Source organism: Cynocephalus volans, chromosome 1, assembly GCF_027409185.1.
Source record: "Cynocephalus volans isolate mCynVol1 chromosome 1, mCynVol1.pri, whole genome shotgun sequence".
Taxonomy (NCBI): Eukaryota; Metazoa; Chordata; class Mammalia; order Dermoptera; family Cynocephalidae; genus Cynocephalus; species Cynocephalus volans.
This window is the reverse complement of record NC_084460.1, coordinates 132,082,574-132,097,740: the sequence shown is the minus strand read 5'-3', so window position 1 is coordinate 132,097,740 and position 15,167 is coordinate 132,082,574. Positions and strand designations below refer to the sequence as shown.

The 15,167-nt window shown below is 33.9% G+C and overlaps 1 protein-coding gene across 1 annotated transcript in view; it reads right to left on the bottom strand.

Moving 5' to 3' along the window:
- Window positions 1–208: 208 nt before the first annotated feature.
- Window positions 209–15,167, bottom strand: part of ATG3 (autophagy related 3) — a 29,371-nt gene continuing 14,412 nt past the window's right edge. The window contains exons 6-12 of the mRNA XM_063103329.1: window positions 10,133–10,182; window positions 7,681–7,762; window positions 5,847–5,881; window positions 5,440–5,595; window positions 4,438–4,565; window positions 2,309–2,377; window positions 209–440 (exon numbers count right to left, since the gene is read on the bottom strand). Of these exons, the coding sequence (XP_062959399.1) occupies window positions 359–440; window positions 2,309–2,377; window positions 4,438–4,565; window positions 5,440–5,595; window positions 5,847–5,881; window positions 7,681–7,762; window positions 10,133–10,182 (602 nt within the window). The 3' untranslated portion in view covers window positions 209–358. The remainder of the gene's footprint in view (window positions 441–2,308; window positions 2,378–4,437; window positions 4,566–5,439; window positions 5,596–5,846; window positions 5,882–7,680; window positions 7,763–10,132; window positions 10,183–15,167) is intronic.

Sequence of the window (15,167 nt, the reverse complement as noted above, 5' to 3'; positions counted from 1 at the left end):
ATGGATTTTCAAATCCTACTTTTGACGCTAATTACAAATTTAATTCCTTCCTCATAAATGGGAACAAAAAATTCTGTCATTTTATATGTGATACATCTTCACTCAAAGAATTGTTATTTAGGGGAAATCCTATTATATAATCTTTTGACAACAATTGAGAAAAACTGTCTCTTTACACTCATTTTTATTAAACAAATAAGGTTGGTAGTAGAACATTTTTTTTATTTAATGCATAAACATTTAAGTCCCTTTATTAGAGAAATTATACATATTGGTGAATGTGGGCAATGGTCACATCTATGGGTTAATTCTTTAAAAATCAGAATCAATAATTCGGATAGACTCTATGCTCTCTTCATTACATTGTGAAGTGTCTTGTGTAGTCATATTCTATTGTTGGAATGACAGCTTGTACAAATTTCAAGAAAATTAGAAGATACCTAAAGGTCTTTAGCTAAGGAAAATAAGGTTTGTAAATAGTTCTGTTTTAAGCCTTCATTGTAATTACCCATTTCATTAATCCATAATTTCTTAGAAAAATTATATGACAAAATCTTACATCAAGTTTATTAAGGAAATTCAATCACACAAATTTGTGTCTATTTAACATAAGGCTCTCTTTAACTTCGACTGCCTAACCACCCATTCCAATATTTGAGTTTGAAACTTCCTAATAAGTTGGAATTCATATGAGCTCAACAACTTTGATTTAAAAATAAGAACACTGTCCATGTTTTAAATGAGTATAAAATTTACTAATTTATTTGGCACACTTAACTGCATGTAAGTTTCCTAGAATATGTAAAAAAATGAGGCAAGACAGAATATAACAGCACTGTAGCAAAATAAAAAAATTATGGAAACCCATCACAATGGACTGGTTCTGGGTGAGTACATTTGTCTCTTGGTATCCATGTGGGACTGGTTCCAGAACCTCTTGCAAATGCCAAAATCCATGGATGCTCAAGTTCCTGACAAAAAAGGCATAGTTTTTGCATATAACCTATGAATATCCTCCCATATATTAGGGTGCTATATAGTTTTTATACTGCATTGTTTAGAGAATAATGACAAGAAAATAAAATCTGTACATGATAAGTACAGACGCCATTTTTTTTCCAAATATTTTCAATCCATGGTTGGTTGAAACCATGGATGAGGAACACACAGATACAGCGGGCCAACTACATGTGTATGTGGCATAAAATCTGCTATGCTATACTGTCTTTAATAAAATCCGAAATTTTTTTCTATGTCCCATTGCACTTGGAAACATGAAGAGCTTACTTAATTTTGCTGGGGAAGCCAATGAAATGACTCTATCAAGAATTACATAGAGACAGTCTTCCAAGTTGCTCTCTAGCCTCCAACACAGGGATGAATGTGGAATTTCTGCACAATAGGATTTCAGGAGTAAATGTGGTTTGGATTAAAAGTTCTTGGTTTGTTTCGATTAAAAGTTCTTGGTTTGTTTCAATGTCAAATCACCCCAATGATTCCCCGAGGGACACACTTTATTAGCAATGGTTAGGTTACCTGTAGCTTCAAGACAGTGATGACCCCTCAGTATATGTCTAATACTAAGTGGCATGAACTACCAAGTCCGTTATCATTCTAGCACCAAACTAATTTAAGCTATCTGGCACCTAAATCACTGACTTTGACTGCTTTTGCTGAATCCATGCCATAAATATGTACATTTCGGGATCCAACAGTTTGCTTGGATGTTAACTTTATTACTACTGTCAACCCCAGAGAACTGATTAAGAGAACCATAGTAAGATACAGAAAGCTGCTCTTCTCTGGAGAAAAATGAAAATACTATATTTTGAAAATAGCTAAAGTATTTCATGTACTTTACTTTCTAATTAACCTGTTTAAGTTGAATTCTTTGCTTTGGGGAGATCTCAAATTAACACAACCTAACTATACTTTTACCTGATGGAAAGGTACATTTTGGTAACATGTTAAATTGGAAATATACCTAAGGAAATGATATTCATGTTATTCTAAATTAGCAGGTTACCCCTGCAACAAGGTAGAGCCAACTGGTGCACAGAGGGACATGTGCTAACCAACCAAACAAGGCATAACTATCACAATATAACACTTCCTAAATAAATTAAAAATTCCCACTAGGACTTCCATATATGAGGGGCTAAAACAAGTTATAAGTTATACATCCTGTGTCATTAAGGTTACACTAATTTTCCCAAAAAGGAAGGAAGAAACAAACAAACAAAAACAACAAAAAAAAAACCCTAGTAGTCATTTATGCCACCAATCACACAAACATAGGTAAGGATACATATGAACACCAAGTTCTCCCCCTCCTTCTGCAACAGTCTCAATAATTTTCTTCATCACCTCAGCATGCCTAAAAGCAAAGAATAAATCTTATTAGCGTAGATCAATTAGATCAAAATAGGAAAAGCATGTTTTCATGTGTGCAATCTACCAAAATTAATTTTTAACATATAATAGATATATTACAAAATATCCCCCTACTCCCCCATAAGTCAGATTGTTGAGCCATGTAGATAGTTTTATTGGGGGAGGAGGTAATTTAAAAAAGCTATGGTAGTAACAATGAACACAATGGCATGAGTCGGGTATCTGATAATGGGGACAGAGAAGGGAGGCAGAAAACCAGAGGAGGGAAAATCCTGCCAGTGGATAAATGTGGAACAATGGCTGTTTGCACTGAGAGACAAAAAAGAATCAGACCAGGCAAATTCAAAGATGCTGCATGATAATAGCTGGTCAAAAAAGCAATGAAGTATCTACAATCTTGATTCTGACTATTTAAATATTTAGCTGAGAATAAGCCCAAACTTGAAAGGGTTCAAGAAAAGATAACTGGTCAGAATCAAGAAGTTTCTATTTTTTTCTTTGTCCTAGTGGATATTATAAAATTTATCAGATTTTATTTAAAAATAATTTTTTGGCTTTTAAAGAAAGGTATTTTTCTGAAGTTTCTGTCTTATCCACAGATCTTTTCATGGCTAACTAGTATCTCTCCTGTGCTATAGAAAATGATATCAAAGTAAATGTCTGGGCACATAAACTAAGAAAAAGGCAACATATAAAAGAAACAACCTTCATACATACCCTGGATTAAACGATGCCACTTAAGTTTTCATGAATATACCCTTCATGACAGATGCAGTCAACTTAGAAGTTGAGAGTGGGGGCTAAGTATCAGAGGATTAGCTCTGAGTTAGCTCTGAGGAATGAAAGGCAGAATCTGAGGCAGCCCATGGAAAGGCCTCAAATGTCCTTGAAGTTCTATTTTATAGGCTCCCAGTTTTGTTTTCTTTTTTGTCATATTTACATCTCATTTTATAACACAGTCATATATTTTAATAAAAAGTTTAAGATAATTAACAATTAAACTCTCTTTCACCCAACTGTAAAATTTACCCCTCAGAAAGAGACATGCCTCAGTTTGATAAGCACCATCCTAACCGTTAAAAGCACAAGAGGAACCAACACAGTAACTCTCAAAAATGAAAACCTGTTAGAATTCAAAACTAAAACTGACCCTAGAATTAGTTTTCACAGTTAGCAATATTAAAGTTCTTGACATAAACAAGTTGAGAAAATGAACTAGGCTTACTATGGGGTAAAGTTTGAAGAAAATAATCAAAAAAAATTTTTTTTAACTAGAAAAGGGGGGAGGAGGAAACTAAATGTTTCATCTTTTAGTCAAAGGAATATCACAGTTTTCATTGAAAAATACCATTCCCAGCATGTTACCAGTACTTTTCAATGAACTGTGAAAGTTACCTATTAGAATAGCTAACCCAAATAAATTAGCATATAACTTTTTAAAAGAACAATTCTGAACAAATCATGTATATAGGCTTGGCTTCACTTATTTGGCCCTGTGAAAATACATTGATATAAAGAAAATCCCAAATTATAAAATACACTTGATTTGATAAAGCTGGAGACATCTCAACTGAAAAATAAAGGTTAGAAACTCTTCATATATTTCTCTTTACTAACCAATAACAGGACATAAACAGGTCACCTAAAAAGAGCACAAGGTTAACTTTATGCTCTAGCAAACTGTATCTAAATAAAGAGTATTTGTGAGTCCAAAACAGGATCTTCTAAACTATTCTTCGAGCTAAAAAGAGAAGTAAAATCACAAAGATTTATTCTATAACTAAACACACACAAAGAGCAAAAAAATATTCTTAATGTATTAAACTTAAAATAAATTGGTGAGCTGTTTTCTCTTGTTCCTACACACTTAACTAAGCACAAGAACATTTATGAAAAAGAAAAATGAGAACTTAATCTGCTTATTAAGTAAATTTTCTTTTAGGGTACTATGTTTAAAGATTCCCAAGTAATAAACCCATGAAGCACATCTACACACATACAGACACACACAAAATATACAAATGTATGTATATATATACTGACCTGCACGGGTGAACTGAACACATAGGAGGTGGTGGGAGATGAGGATGATTTTCAATGGTCACTGTTTTCTTCACATGATCTTGACTGATGTCTTCATACATGTGCTCAACTGTTAAAGGCTGCCTTTGCTGAAAGCACAGACAATGCTATGAAATTACTATTTAAAAACTTTTAGTCTGAACCTCAATGTTTATAATATACTTATCCCGTCCTACACCATTTGCAATTTATAATTCCACACTACTTAGAAGTATCAGACTATTTAGGGAAAAGTTTATAATTTATTTACAGAAGGGAGGGGAGAGGGGAAGGAGTCTGCATCTAAGCTGCTCAACATCAGCCACCACCTAAAACAGAAAAGATCCACAAAAAGGCAGCTTTGTGGCTGTCAAAACGTTTTATAACTTTATAACTCATCTTTCTGGCCTATTTTATTTTCTTGTTTCCAATTTTCAGTCGTAAAAGTAACCAGTTAAACAAGTTGATTTTATTTCAATTATCCTTTAATTCAATTATGTAGATGAATTAAAAAGGTTTCCTTTCTTAAGGGAAAAAATACATGTGACATAATCATTTTGTAAATGCTTGTATATCCAACAAATGTAGTACCAAACAAAATTTAATAAAACGTACCAAGTTCAATTTCCCACACATTCTGAAGAGATAAGCTTAGAGGCCAAGGAAAAACTATGTAACAGATTATTTCTGTTTAATTTTTAGTATTACTGTTGTCACACTGAATAATTCATAGTTTATTCAAAATGAGAGAATTAAGCTCAACATTAAGCAGAAAACTGTAAAACAAATGATATCCAAAAAAGCACAATATATACCCATGGACCTAATGAAGAAAGAATTAAACCCAACAATTTTCTGATGACAGTGGGCCCCCAAAATAAATAAATAAATAAATAAATAAATAAATAAATAAATAAATAAATAAATAAAAACCCCCAACAATTTAAAATATTTACATTAAAATACATTTCTCTTTATTTTTACCTCATCATAGCCAAACAACCATAGTCGTGGCGTCTGGTAATATTTATCATAAGTGATGTAAAGGTCGTAAGTTCTGGTTTGTAAAATAGCATCTTCACCTCCAGCATCAGTTTTAGCTTTACAAGCTTCTACTATTTTCCTTGTGTCTAGGGTAGCCTGGCACATAATAATGGAGAAAAATTTAAAACCATTAAGTCAGTATGAATGTGACATTCTAGAAAATATATTTTTCCCATCCTATATTTTTTTTCTCCAAAGTAGATGAACTTAAAATTCAAAGTTAAAATTTTACATGTTACAATGTAAACAAATAAAAGTTTATTTGAAAGATCAATATATTATTAACAAGAACACTAACCCCAAGTTCATCCATTAAAAATTAACAAAAGAAAACTCAATTTACAAACCTCATCTGTTTCCAACAATCCACTCTCTTCATATTCTGTTATAAAAAGCAACAAAAGATTAATCAAGTTCAAGAAAATTCCCTAAACCAAATTTTATGTTACTTTATTCAAAAACTGGGGTTTTACTTTTGTTTTTAACTGAAGATATTGAAGAGAGATGAATGAGCTAATTCTATCCTTCTATGTAGATACTTTACATGACCAGACCCTGAGCATTGTTAAGGCCTGGTCTGTGCTACAGTCCATTCACAATATTAACTGGCATAATAATACTGTAGAGTCCTCAGTGACTCTACAGTGTATACAAGGCTACTTATATAACGGCATAAAACATGCTCATTCATGCCATCAGTGACCTCCTCTTTGATGCACCCTAACTGGGTAAATTCCAAGATTAATCTTAATTGATCTCTCGGTAACATCTGGCATGATTTATTCTCTCCTCCTTGGAATACTTTCTTTCCTTGGCTTATAAGATGCCATATTTTCCTTGCTTTCCTCCCACCTCACTGGCTCCTCCTTAAATATCTCCTGTGCTGGTTCTTTTTCATTGCCTCTACTTTAAAAACAAAACAAAACAAAATAATGCAGTAACCAAGGGCTCAGTTCTTGGACCTTGTCTCTTCTCTATCCATACTTACTAAATGGCTTCAAAATGCTGATGACTCCCAAATTTATTCCCTCACCGAAAACTTGGGTATCTAATTGTTTACTTTATGGCTCCACTTGCTCGACTATTGGGCACTACAAATATCACATGACTAAAACCGAGCTCCTGACACTCTCTCCAAAGCTAATCATTCTTTTAATTTTCCCCATCTCAGTTAATGGCATCTTTCCAGATGCTCAGGTCAAAAATACTGGAGTCACACTTAACTACTCTGCCTTTAGAATCCCACATGCAATCCAGCAGCAAATCCTTTTGGCCCTACCATCAAATATTTCTCATCACTACCAAGGTCATGACCCTGGCCCAAGCCACCACTGTTTCTTGCTAGATTATCAAAATAGCCTCCTAATTGCTGTCCCTTTCTTCCTTCAGTCTATTCTCAACACGACAGTCAGAGTAATTCTGTTAAAATATTAAATCATGTCACTCTTGTACTTTGAAAACCTTCCATGGCTTCTTGTCTCACTCTAAATTAAAGTCAGGACCCTACACAAGCAGGCCCCCAGCTACCTCTCTAATTCTATCCTTTATTACTCTCCCTTCCCTCTTCTCTATACATAGGAGCCTCCTTGAAGTAGTTTATATTTTATATAAGCCACATATGCACTTGCCTCAGAGCCTTTGCACTCTTCCCCCAGTTATCCAAACAGCTTGTTCATTCACTTCCTTCCAGACTTTATTCAAATGCATATTCAATGAGATTTTTCTTGACCAATTTATTTAAAAATTACACCACTCATTCCTACCCCAAGATCTCCATCTCTTTCCCTCCTTTATTTTTCTCCCTAACTCTTATAATAATCTTATACAGTATACAGATACTCCTTAACATACGGTGGGGATAAGTCATAAGAAACCCATTGTAAGTCAGAAATACAGTGCAGTATTTCCAACTTACAAAGGGTTGATTGGGACATAGTAAGTAGAGGAATGTAGTGAATGTTTAATGATTTCATGCCACTTTTATAGTTTTAGATAAAACAGAAGAGTCTAAGATTAAGATAAGTTTTGCAATGATGAAATTTAAACTAAACAAAATCCTCCGTAGGCTACTAAATGTTAAAACTTAAAACTCAATGGAGAAGAATTCTTAATCCACATGAATTACAAATATTCCCAAATCAATATTCTAGTGGAATTAAAGAACATCTAAAATATGAATACCTTCCATATCTGCAGCTTCTCCTTCATCTTCCTCTTCTTCCTCTTCACATAGTGCTGAGCAATCTTGGAGTTTTATACTGTCCTTTGAAATTAAATATATTTAAAGTCACTATGTTCTTAGTTCAAACACTGAACACCCATGTGCTAGCACAGTGCTAACCACTGTGAAAATAAGGGTGATAAGGCAGTTCTTATCCTCAAAAACCTCAAACTTTAGTAGGGATGACAAAGCCATAAATCAATCATTAAAAGTAATGTGCTAAGTGCTGTAACTGAAAAATACCAAAGGTATATGAGAACGCCAAGAGTCATCCAAGCTAACCATTAAAAACAGTTGCCAGTTGTACTCGCAATAGAACAGTATTTTTAGTCAAGCAATTCATAATTATTAGAAAATCAGTTTAACGTCCACTTGTACACTTACAATTTAAAGGAGAAAAAGTGTATATATTTGTAGATCACAATACATTTATAAGCTAAAATAATTTATGAATCAAACACTATTATATTCTAATCCGTTTACAATATCCTAGCTGAATTAAGCTAAAGTTATCAGACTTTACAGTTATTATCACACATAAGATTCTAGTTCAATTTCTCAACTATATTATTAGCTCGACAATAAAAGAATAATGCTAACCAATGACAGGCCTAATATATAGTTATCATTTTCACAAATTAACATTCTGAAAATTTGAAGTCAACAAAGTAAGTGAATAAATTGGACATCTAGTTTCACCTAGGTTATATTTTACTTAGGGATGATTTTATTTCCCACTAGAAACTTAAATCATATGTATCATTATTACACCCCAAATGTGAAACATAAGAAAGACTGTCAGTGTCTGGATAATTATTAGATGAGCTGACTGATCATTAAACTAATCATTAAAATTTAATCATGTTGATAATATTCATATTTGATACAGTATAATACAGTAGAAATCAACAACCAATATTAATACTTGTGTCAGAATGGCAAGTATTTTAAGCACTAAGTTATAAAAAATAATACAAATTCTATATTAAATAGGAAATAACAGAAAAGATATATTCTAGTTGTAAATTATTCTAAGTATTCATCCCTTAGTAGGACATAAGGATGTTAAGTGGGATACCAAGTACCACACTAACCATTACTGAATTACCATAAACCTATCCAAAAAAATGCCATACATATTACTCTTGTCATGTGCCATTTCCTCTGAAACATATACTCTAATATCCAGAGAAAACAAGAAGATCTTCTGAAGCAGCAAAGCCATTTGTGTGATTTCTCCTTAGTCATTCAAACTCTCCAAAAAGTAGAATTTCAAAAGGCTGAATTCTCACGACAATGAATTGAACCTTAATTCCTAGCAAGCATAAAATTGTACATTGAAAAAAATAACATTTGTTTTAGTTTCTAACACTTTCTGTTAAGCCCCAGTTATGAACCCCAAAAGATCCAAATAACAAAACAAACAAAGCATATCTTAAATTAGTACCTGTTGTAGTGAATGTTTCATAAGAACAATAGGAACACAATCATTCCATCTAAATAGTCTATCCTCTAAGAGACTTGACTGTTAAAAAAATAATTAATGGGCTGGCCAATCAGATCACTTGGTCAGAGCCCAGTATTATAATATCAAGGTCAAGGTTTCAGATCCCCATACTGGGTAGCCACCAAAAAATAAATATATAAATGATAATAATAATAATAATTAAGAAAAAATAAGGGTGAAGGCATTTTATATTATTTTTCATATCATTTCAAGCTATATAAAAATACAAAGACAACAATCAATCTCTCTGAGGAATGAGAAGCTAATATAATAATACAGTCTGAATTAACTGAAAACTTTGAAGCAGAAAAACTCCACCCAATTATACATTTTAGCCTTGCCTCAAAATAAATCATACAATAAAACTTAACTGGCTTGGTTTCCATTTATTCAAAATGTCACAATTTTGGGTGATGCTAAGCTAATATTTACCTATAAATCTTCAAAAACAAAATCAAACAAAACTCCATATCATGAGTAATTTAAGAAAATACAGAGAGAAGAATTAAACTGCTTACGAAGTATTTAAATTACACTATTTAAACTTCAATAATTAGCATCTACTGATCTGCAGCAAGTAGATACCTCTTCCACTCAAATACTTCACTTACACAACATTTGGTACTAACTATCCTTTAAAACAAAAATCCATCTCTTTGAAACTAACAAAGAAGTCTTTTCAATTAGTGAAAATTAGTTTGTACCAGTTACAATCCCAAAATGTTTTTCCTAACCGTGTGTGTGTGTGTGTGTGTGTGTGTGTGTGTGTGTGTGTGTGTGTGTGTGTGTGTGTGTGTGTGTGTGTGTGTGTGTGTGTGTGTGTGTGTGTGTGTGTGTGTGTGTGTGTGTGTACACATGCAAGTGACTAGGTCATTAAATTTAGAAAGGTAACTAATTTACTGTACCTTGCTTTCCAGTGTAATCTCCTTAACTGCTTCGGTTATCCCTGCAATACCTGTTTAAAATTCAGCAGAAAAGAATAACTAAAATTAAGCTGTAAACATCCCATTTACCTGATTAAACAATATAAAAACACTTAAAATTATCTAAATTCTTGCAACTTCTCTGAAACGAGGAGGCAAATATTAGCAGCATCTTTACAAACGAACTCTAATAGAAATAAATAATCCCCAAAGCACCTCCTCAAATTAAAAAAAAAATGAATCTAATATTTTACCATCAATTATCCCACTCTTATCATTCTTCATTTTCTACTCATTTACCTTCCTTTATTTTCTATCACAATACATTCTAAGAAAGTAAACAGATTAAGACTACAGGACTCACACTTACATTTTAATTAAACCTACATCAAAATTTTCTCAATATGGTATTTATGCTAATACGCTATTCGCTTCAGCAATCTAAGATGCCCTCCTTCCCCAACCAAAGACAGTGATATTGTATATCACATTTACATGGGGCTTCCTACTTGACTAAATGTCTCTACTTATTTTTTAATCCTTGCAAACACTATCCTGTGTGGCAGTTGGAATAATAATTTCTCCCTATGAAGAAATGGAAGTTGCCAAACAGGTGGAATGATTTGAGTCTCATACACAGTTAAACGAAAAATCTGGGATTAAAATCCACGTGAGCTGACTTTTGGTTCAATGCTCTCTGTCCACTGCATCTCATTGAGTAACTACCCTCAGGATCTACTTGTCTCAAAATTAAGCAGGCGGTAGCACCACCAGTTAGCTAGTTAGTATTTCTAATTCAAAATATCTGTCAGTGTTCTCCATTAGATAGTATAACAAAGATGGGAAATACAATGAGAAAACAGTAGCTAAAGTTACTGAAAAAAAAAACGTAAATACAAAATATGCTTAGCTCCTTTGTTAGCCTTCTAGGACTTTGATATATCTGTTAAGTGCCTAAACAGAAGAATGAATAGCTCATTTTCACAGACGGACAATGTCACAATCCTCAAGTCTAGCATAGTAGTTTTTCTAGAAATTACTACATAGCAGGTATGATTATTATATGTGCTGCCGAAGCGAGCACCATAGCAGGTATGATTATTTCATAACATCAAAACCAATACTGCACATACCAAATTAACATAAAATGATATAATAAAATGAATTCTGTAAATAAAAACAAATTTCATAACATCAAAACCAATACTGCACATACCAAATTAACATAAAATGATATAATAAAATGAATTCTGTAAATAAAAACAAATAAACCTCTTCAATTTGTTAAAATATAATAATGTAGTAGTATCCTATCAAATCAGACTCTTCTAAAAGTAAGACACAAATGACAAAGAAAAAGAAGCTCAGGCCCATGCTGCTGTGACTGGGGAGGTTCCAGGCAGGTAGAAAACCGAGGCAGCAACCATCCCCCAACCCTCCTGCACAGAAGGCAGAAGCCCATAGTGCCACAACCAGGAAGGCCCAGGCAGGCAGAAAACCCAGGCAGCCACCCCCTTGCCCAACCTACACAAAAGGCTGGAGCCTGTGCTGCCATGATGGGGGAGGCTCTTCATGGCTTTTGTGGAGGTGGTCCACAACAGCCAACACCACACCTTCTACCACTGCAAGGATGGTTTGCTGACAGTAGCAGCCATGACCACTGTGTGGATAGCCCACTGCATTTTTTACTGCACTGATACAAGGAGAGTGATCTGAGGAGCCTGGATAAAGAGGAGGAAATCTTCCTCCTCAAAGTCCACTCCAGAGCAATAGAAGAAACAACTAATTTACCAGAGGACCAGAAATCATGTAGAGATATTACAAGTACAAAAAAATGAGAAAATATGACACCACCAAAGGAATACAGGAATTCTCAAGTACCAGACCCTACAGAACAGAAAACCTTTGAAATGACTGAAAAGGAAGTCCGAGTGACTATCTTAAGGAAACTCAATGAGGTAAGAGAAAACTCAGTAGACAACACAACGAAATGAGAAAAAAAATATCCAGGATATGCAGGAGGAAACTTACAGAGATTAATACCTTAAAAAAGAATGTAGCAGAACTCCTGGAAATGAAAGACTCATTCAATGAAATAAAACACAATCAAGAGCTTAAGCAGAAGATTAGAGCAAGCAGAGGAATTTCTGATCTCAAAGATGGTCTTTGTGAAATAACCCAGGCAGACAAAAAAAAAAAAAAAGGAAAAAGAGTTTAAAAAAATGAAGTCTAAGAGAGCTAGCAGATAACCTTAACTGCACAAACATCTGAATCATGGGTGTTTCAGAAAGGGAGAAGAAAGGTAAAGCCATCAAAAATCTATTTAATGAAATAATAACTGAAAACTTCCCAGATACAGGGAAAGACACAGACCTTCAGGTCCTGGAAGCTAAAAGATCCCCAAACAGATTCAATCCAAAAAGATCCTCTGCAAGACACATTACAGTCAATCTGGCAAAGCTCAAAGACAAAGAGAGAATCCTAAAAGCAGCTGGAGAAAATTGTCATGTTGCTTATAATGGAGCCCATACCAGACTAACAGCAGACTTCTCAACTGAAACTCTAAAAGTGAGAAGAAAATAGGATGACATAGTCAAAATACTAAAAGCAAAAAACTGCCATCCAAGAATACTATGTCCAGCAAGGCTATCCTTCAGAAATGTGAAATAGTATATTTCCCAGACAAACAAAAACTGCAGTTCATCACCACACAACCAGCCTTGCAAGGAATTCTCAAGGGAGTCCTGCATTTGGAATCGGAAAAATAATAATCACTACCACAAATAAACAGGTAAGAACAAAATGCACTGGTACAACAAATGCAAATGAGAAAGAAAAAAGAAACTAAATCTTACCACCTCAAAAAACTGACAAACATTGAAGACAAACAATAAAAGGGGAAGAAAAGAACAAATGATATTTAAAACATCTAAACAGAAAGTGATAAAATGCTAGGAGTAAGACAATACCTCTCAATAACAACACCAAATGTAAATGGATTAAACTCCCCACTCAAAAGACACAGACTGATGGACTGGATTAAAAAGCTAGACTCAACTATATGCTGTCTTCAAGAGACTCACCTCACCTGTAAAGACACACACAATATAACAGTGAAGGCATGGAAAAAGGTACACCGTGCAAATGGGAACCAAAAACGAGCAGGAGTAGCTATTCTCATATCAGATAAAATAGACTTTAAACTAAAAAATGTAAAAAGAGACAAAGAAGGTCACTATATAATTATAAAGGGATCTATCCAGCAAGAAGACATAACAATCATAAATATATATGTACCCAACACTGGAGCACCCAGGTATATAAGGCAAACAGTATTAGAACTAAAGAAAGAGAGACTCAAACAGGATAATAGTGGGGGACATGAACACCCCCTCTCAGCACTGGACAGATCATTCAGGCAACAAATCAACAGAGAAACACAGGATTTAAACTACACCTTAGACCAATAAGACTTGGCAGATATCTACAGAACATTTCCTCCAACAACTACAGAATGTACATTCTTCTCATCAGCACATGGAACATTCTCCAAGACAGACCACATGTTCAGTCACAAATCAAGTCTCAACAACTTAAAAAAAACTGAAATCATCTCAAGTATCCTTTCAGACTACAACGAATTAAAATTAGCAATCAGTAACAAATGAAATTCAGGACACTACACAAATACATGGAAATTTAAAAAGCTCCTGTACAACTTATGGGTCCAAGAAGAAATTAAACAGTAAATCGAAAAATTTCTTTAAACCAACAAAAATAGACACATCACATCAAAACCTGTGAGACACTGTAAAAGCAGTACTAAGAGGGAAGTTTATTGCAATAAATGCTTACATAAAAAAATAGATTTCAAGTAAACAACCTAATGCTACACCTCAAAGAACTAGAAAAACAAGAACAATCCAATCCTAAAGTTAGATGAAAATAAAGATCAGAGCAAAACTAAATGACACAGAGACCCTGAAAACAATACAAAAGATCAATGAAACAGAAAGTTGGTTTTTTGAGAAGAGCAACAAAATAGACAAACCATTAGCTAGATAAACAAACAAACAGACAAACAAAAAAAAAAGGGAAAGACTCAAAAAACAAAAATCAGAAATGAAAAAGGAGACATTACAACTGATACCCCAGAAATACAAAGAATCATTAGAGCCTATTATAAACAGCTATACACCAACAAATTTGAAAACCTGGAAGAAGGGGATTGGTTTCTGGACAAATACAAACTACCAAGACTGAACTAAGAAGAAACAGAAAACCTGCACAGACCAATAATAAGCAATTAGATTGAAGCAGTAATCACAGTCTCCCAACAAAGAAAAGCCCAGGACTGGATGACTTTACTGCCAAATTCTACCAAACCTTTATAGAGGAATCAATACCAATTCTCTTCAAACTATTCCAAAAAATTAAAACAGAGGCCATCCTCCCAAGCTCATTCTGTGAGGCTAGATCACCCTGATACCAAAACCAGACAAAGACACAACAAAAAAAGAAAACCAGAGGTCAATATTTCTGCTAAACATAGACGCAAAAATCCTCAACAAAACATTAGCAATCAGAATGCAGCAACACTTCAAAAAAGTTTTACACAATGATCAACTGGGATTCATCCCAGAGATGCAAGGATGGTTCAATATACTCAAGTCAATAAATGTGATACACCACATCAACAAAATCAAGAACAAAAACCACATGATTATCTCACTAGACTCAGAAAAAGCATTTGACAAAATTCTACATCTCTTCATGATAAAGGCACTCAGCAAATTAGGTATAGAAGGAAAGTATCTCAACACAATAAAAGCCATTTATGACAAGCCCACCACCAATATCATCCTGAATGGGGTAAAACTGAAAGCTTTTCTCTTAAGAACAGGAACAAGACAAGGATGCCCAGTATCACCACTCCTATTTAACATAGTATTGGAAGTACTACCCAGAGCATTGTCCATGCTACCCAAAGTGATCTACAGATTCAATGCAATCCCCA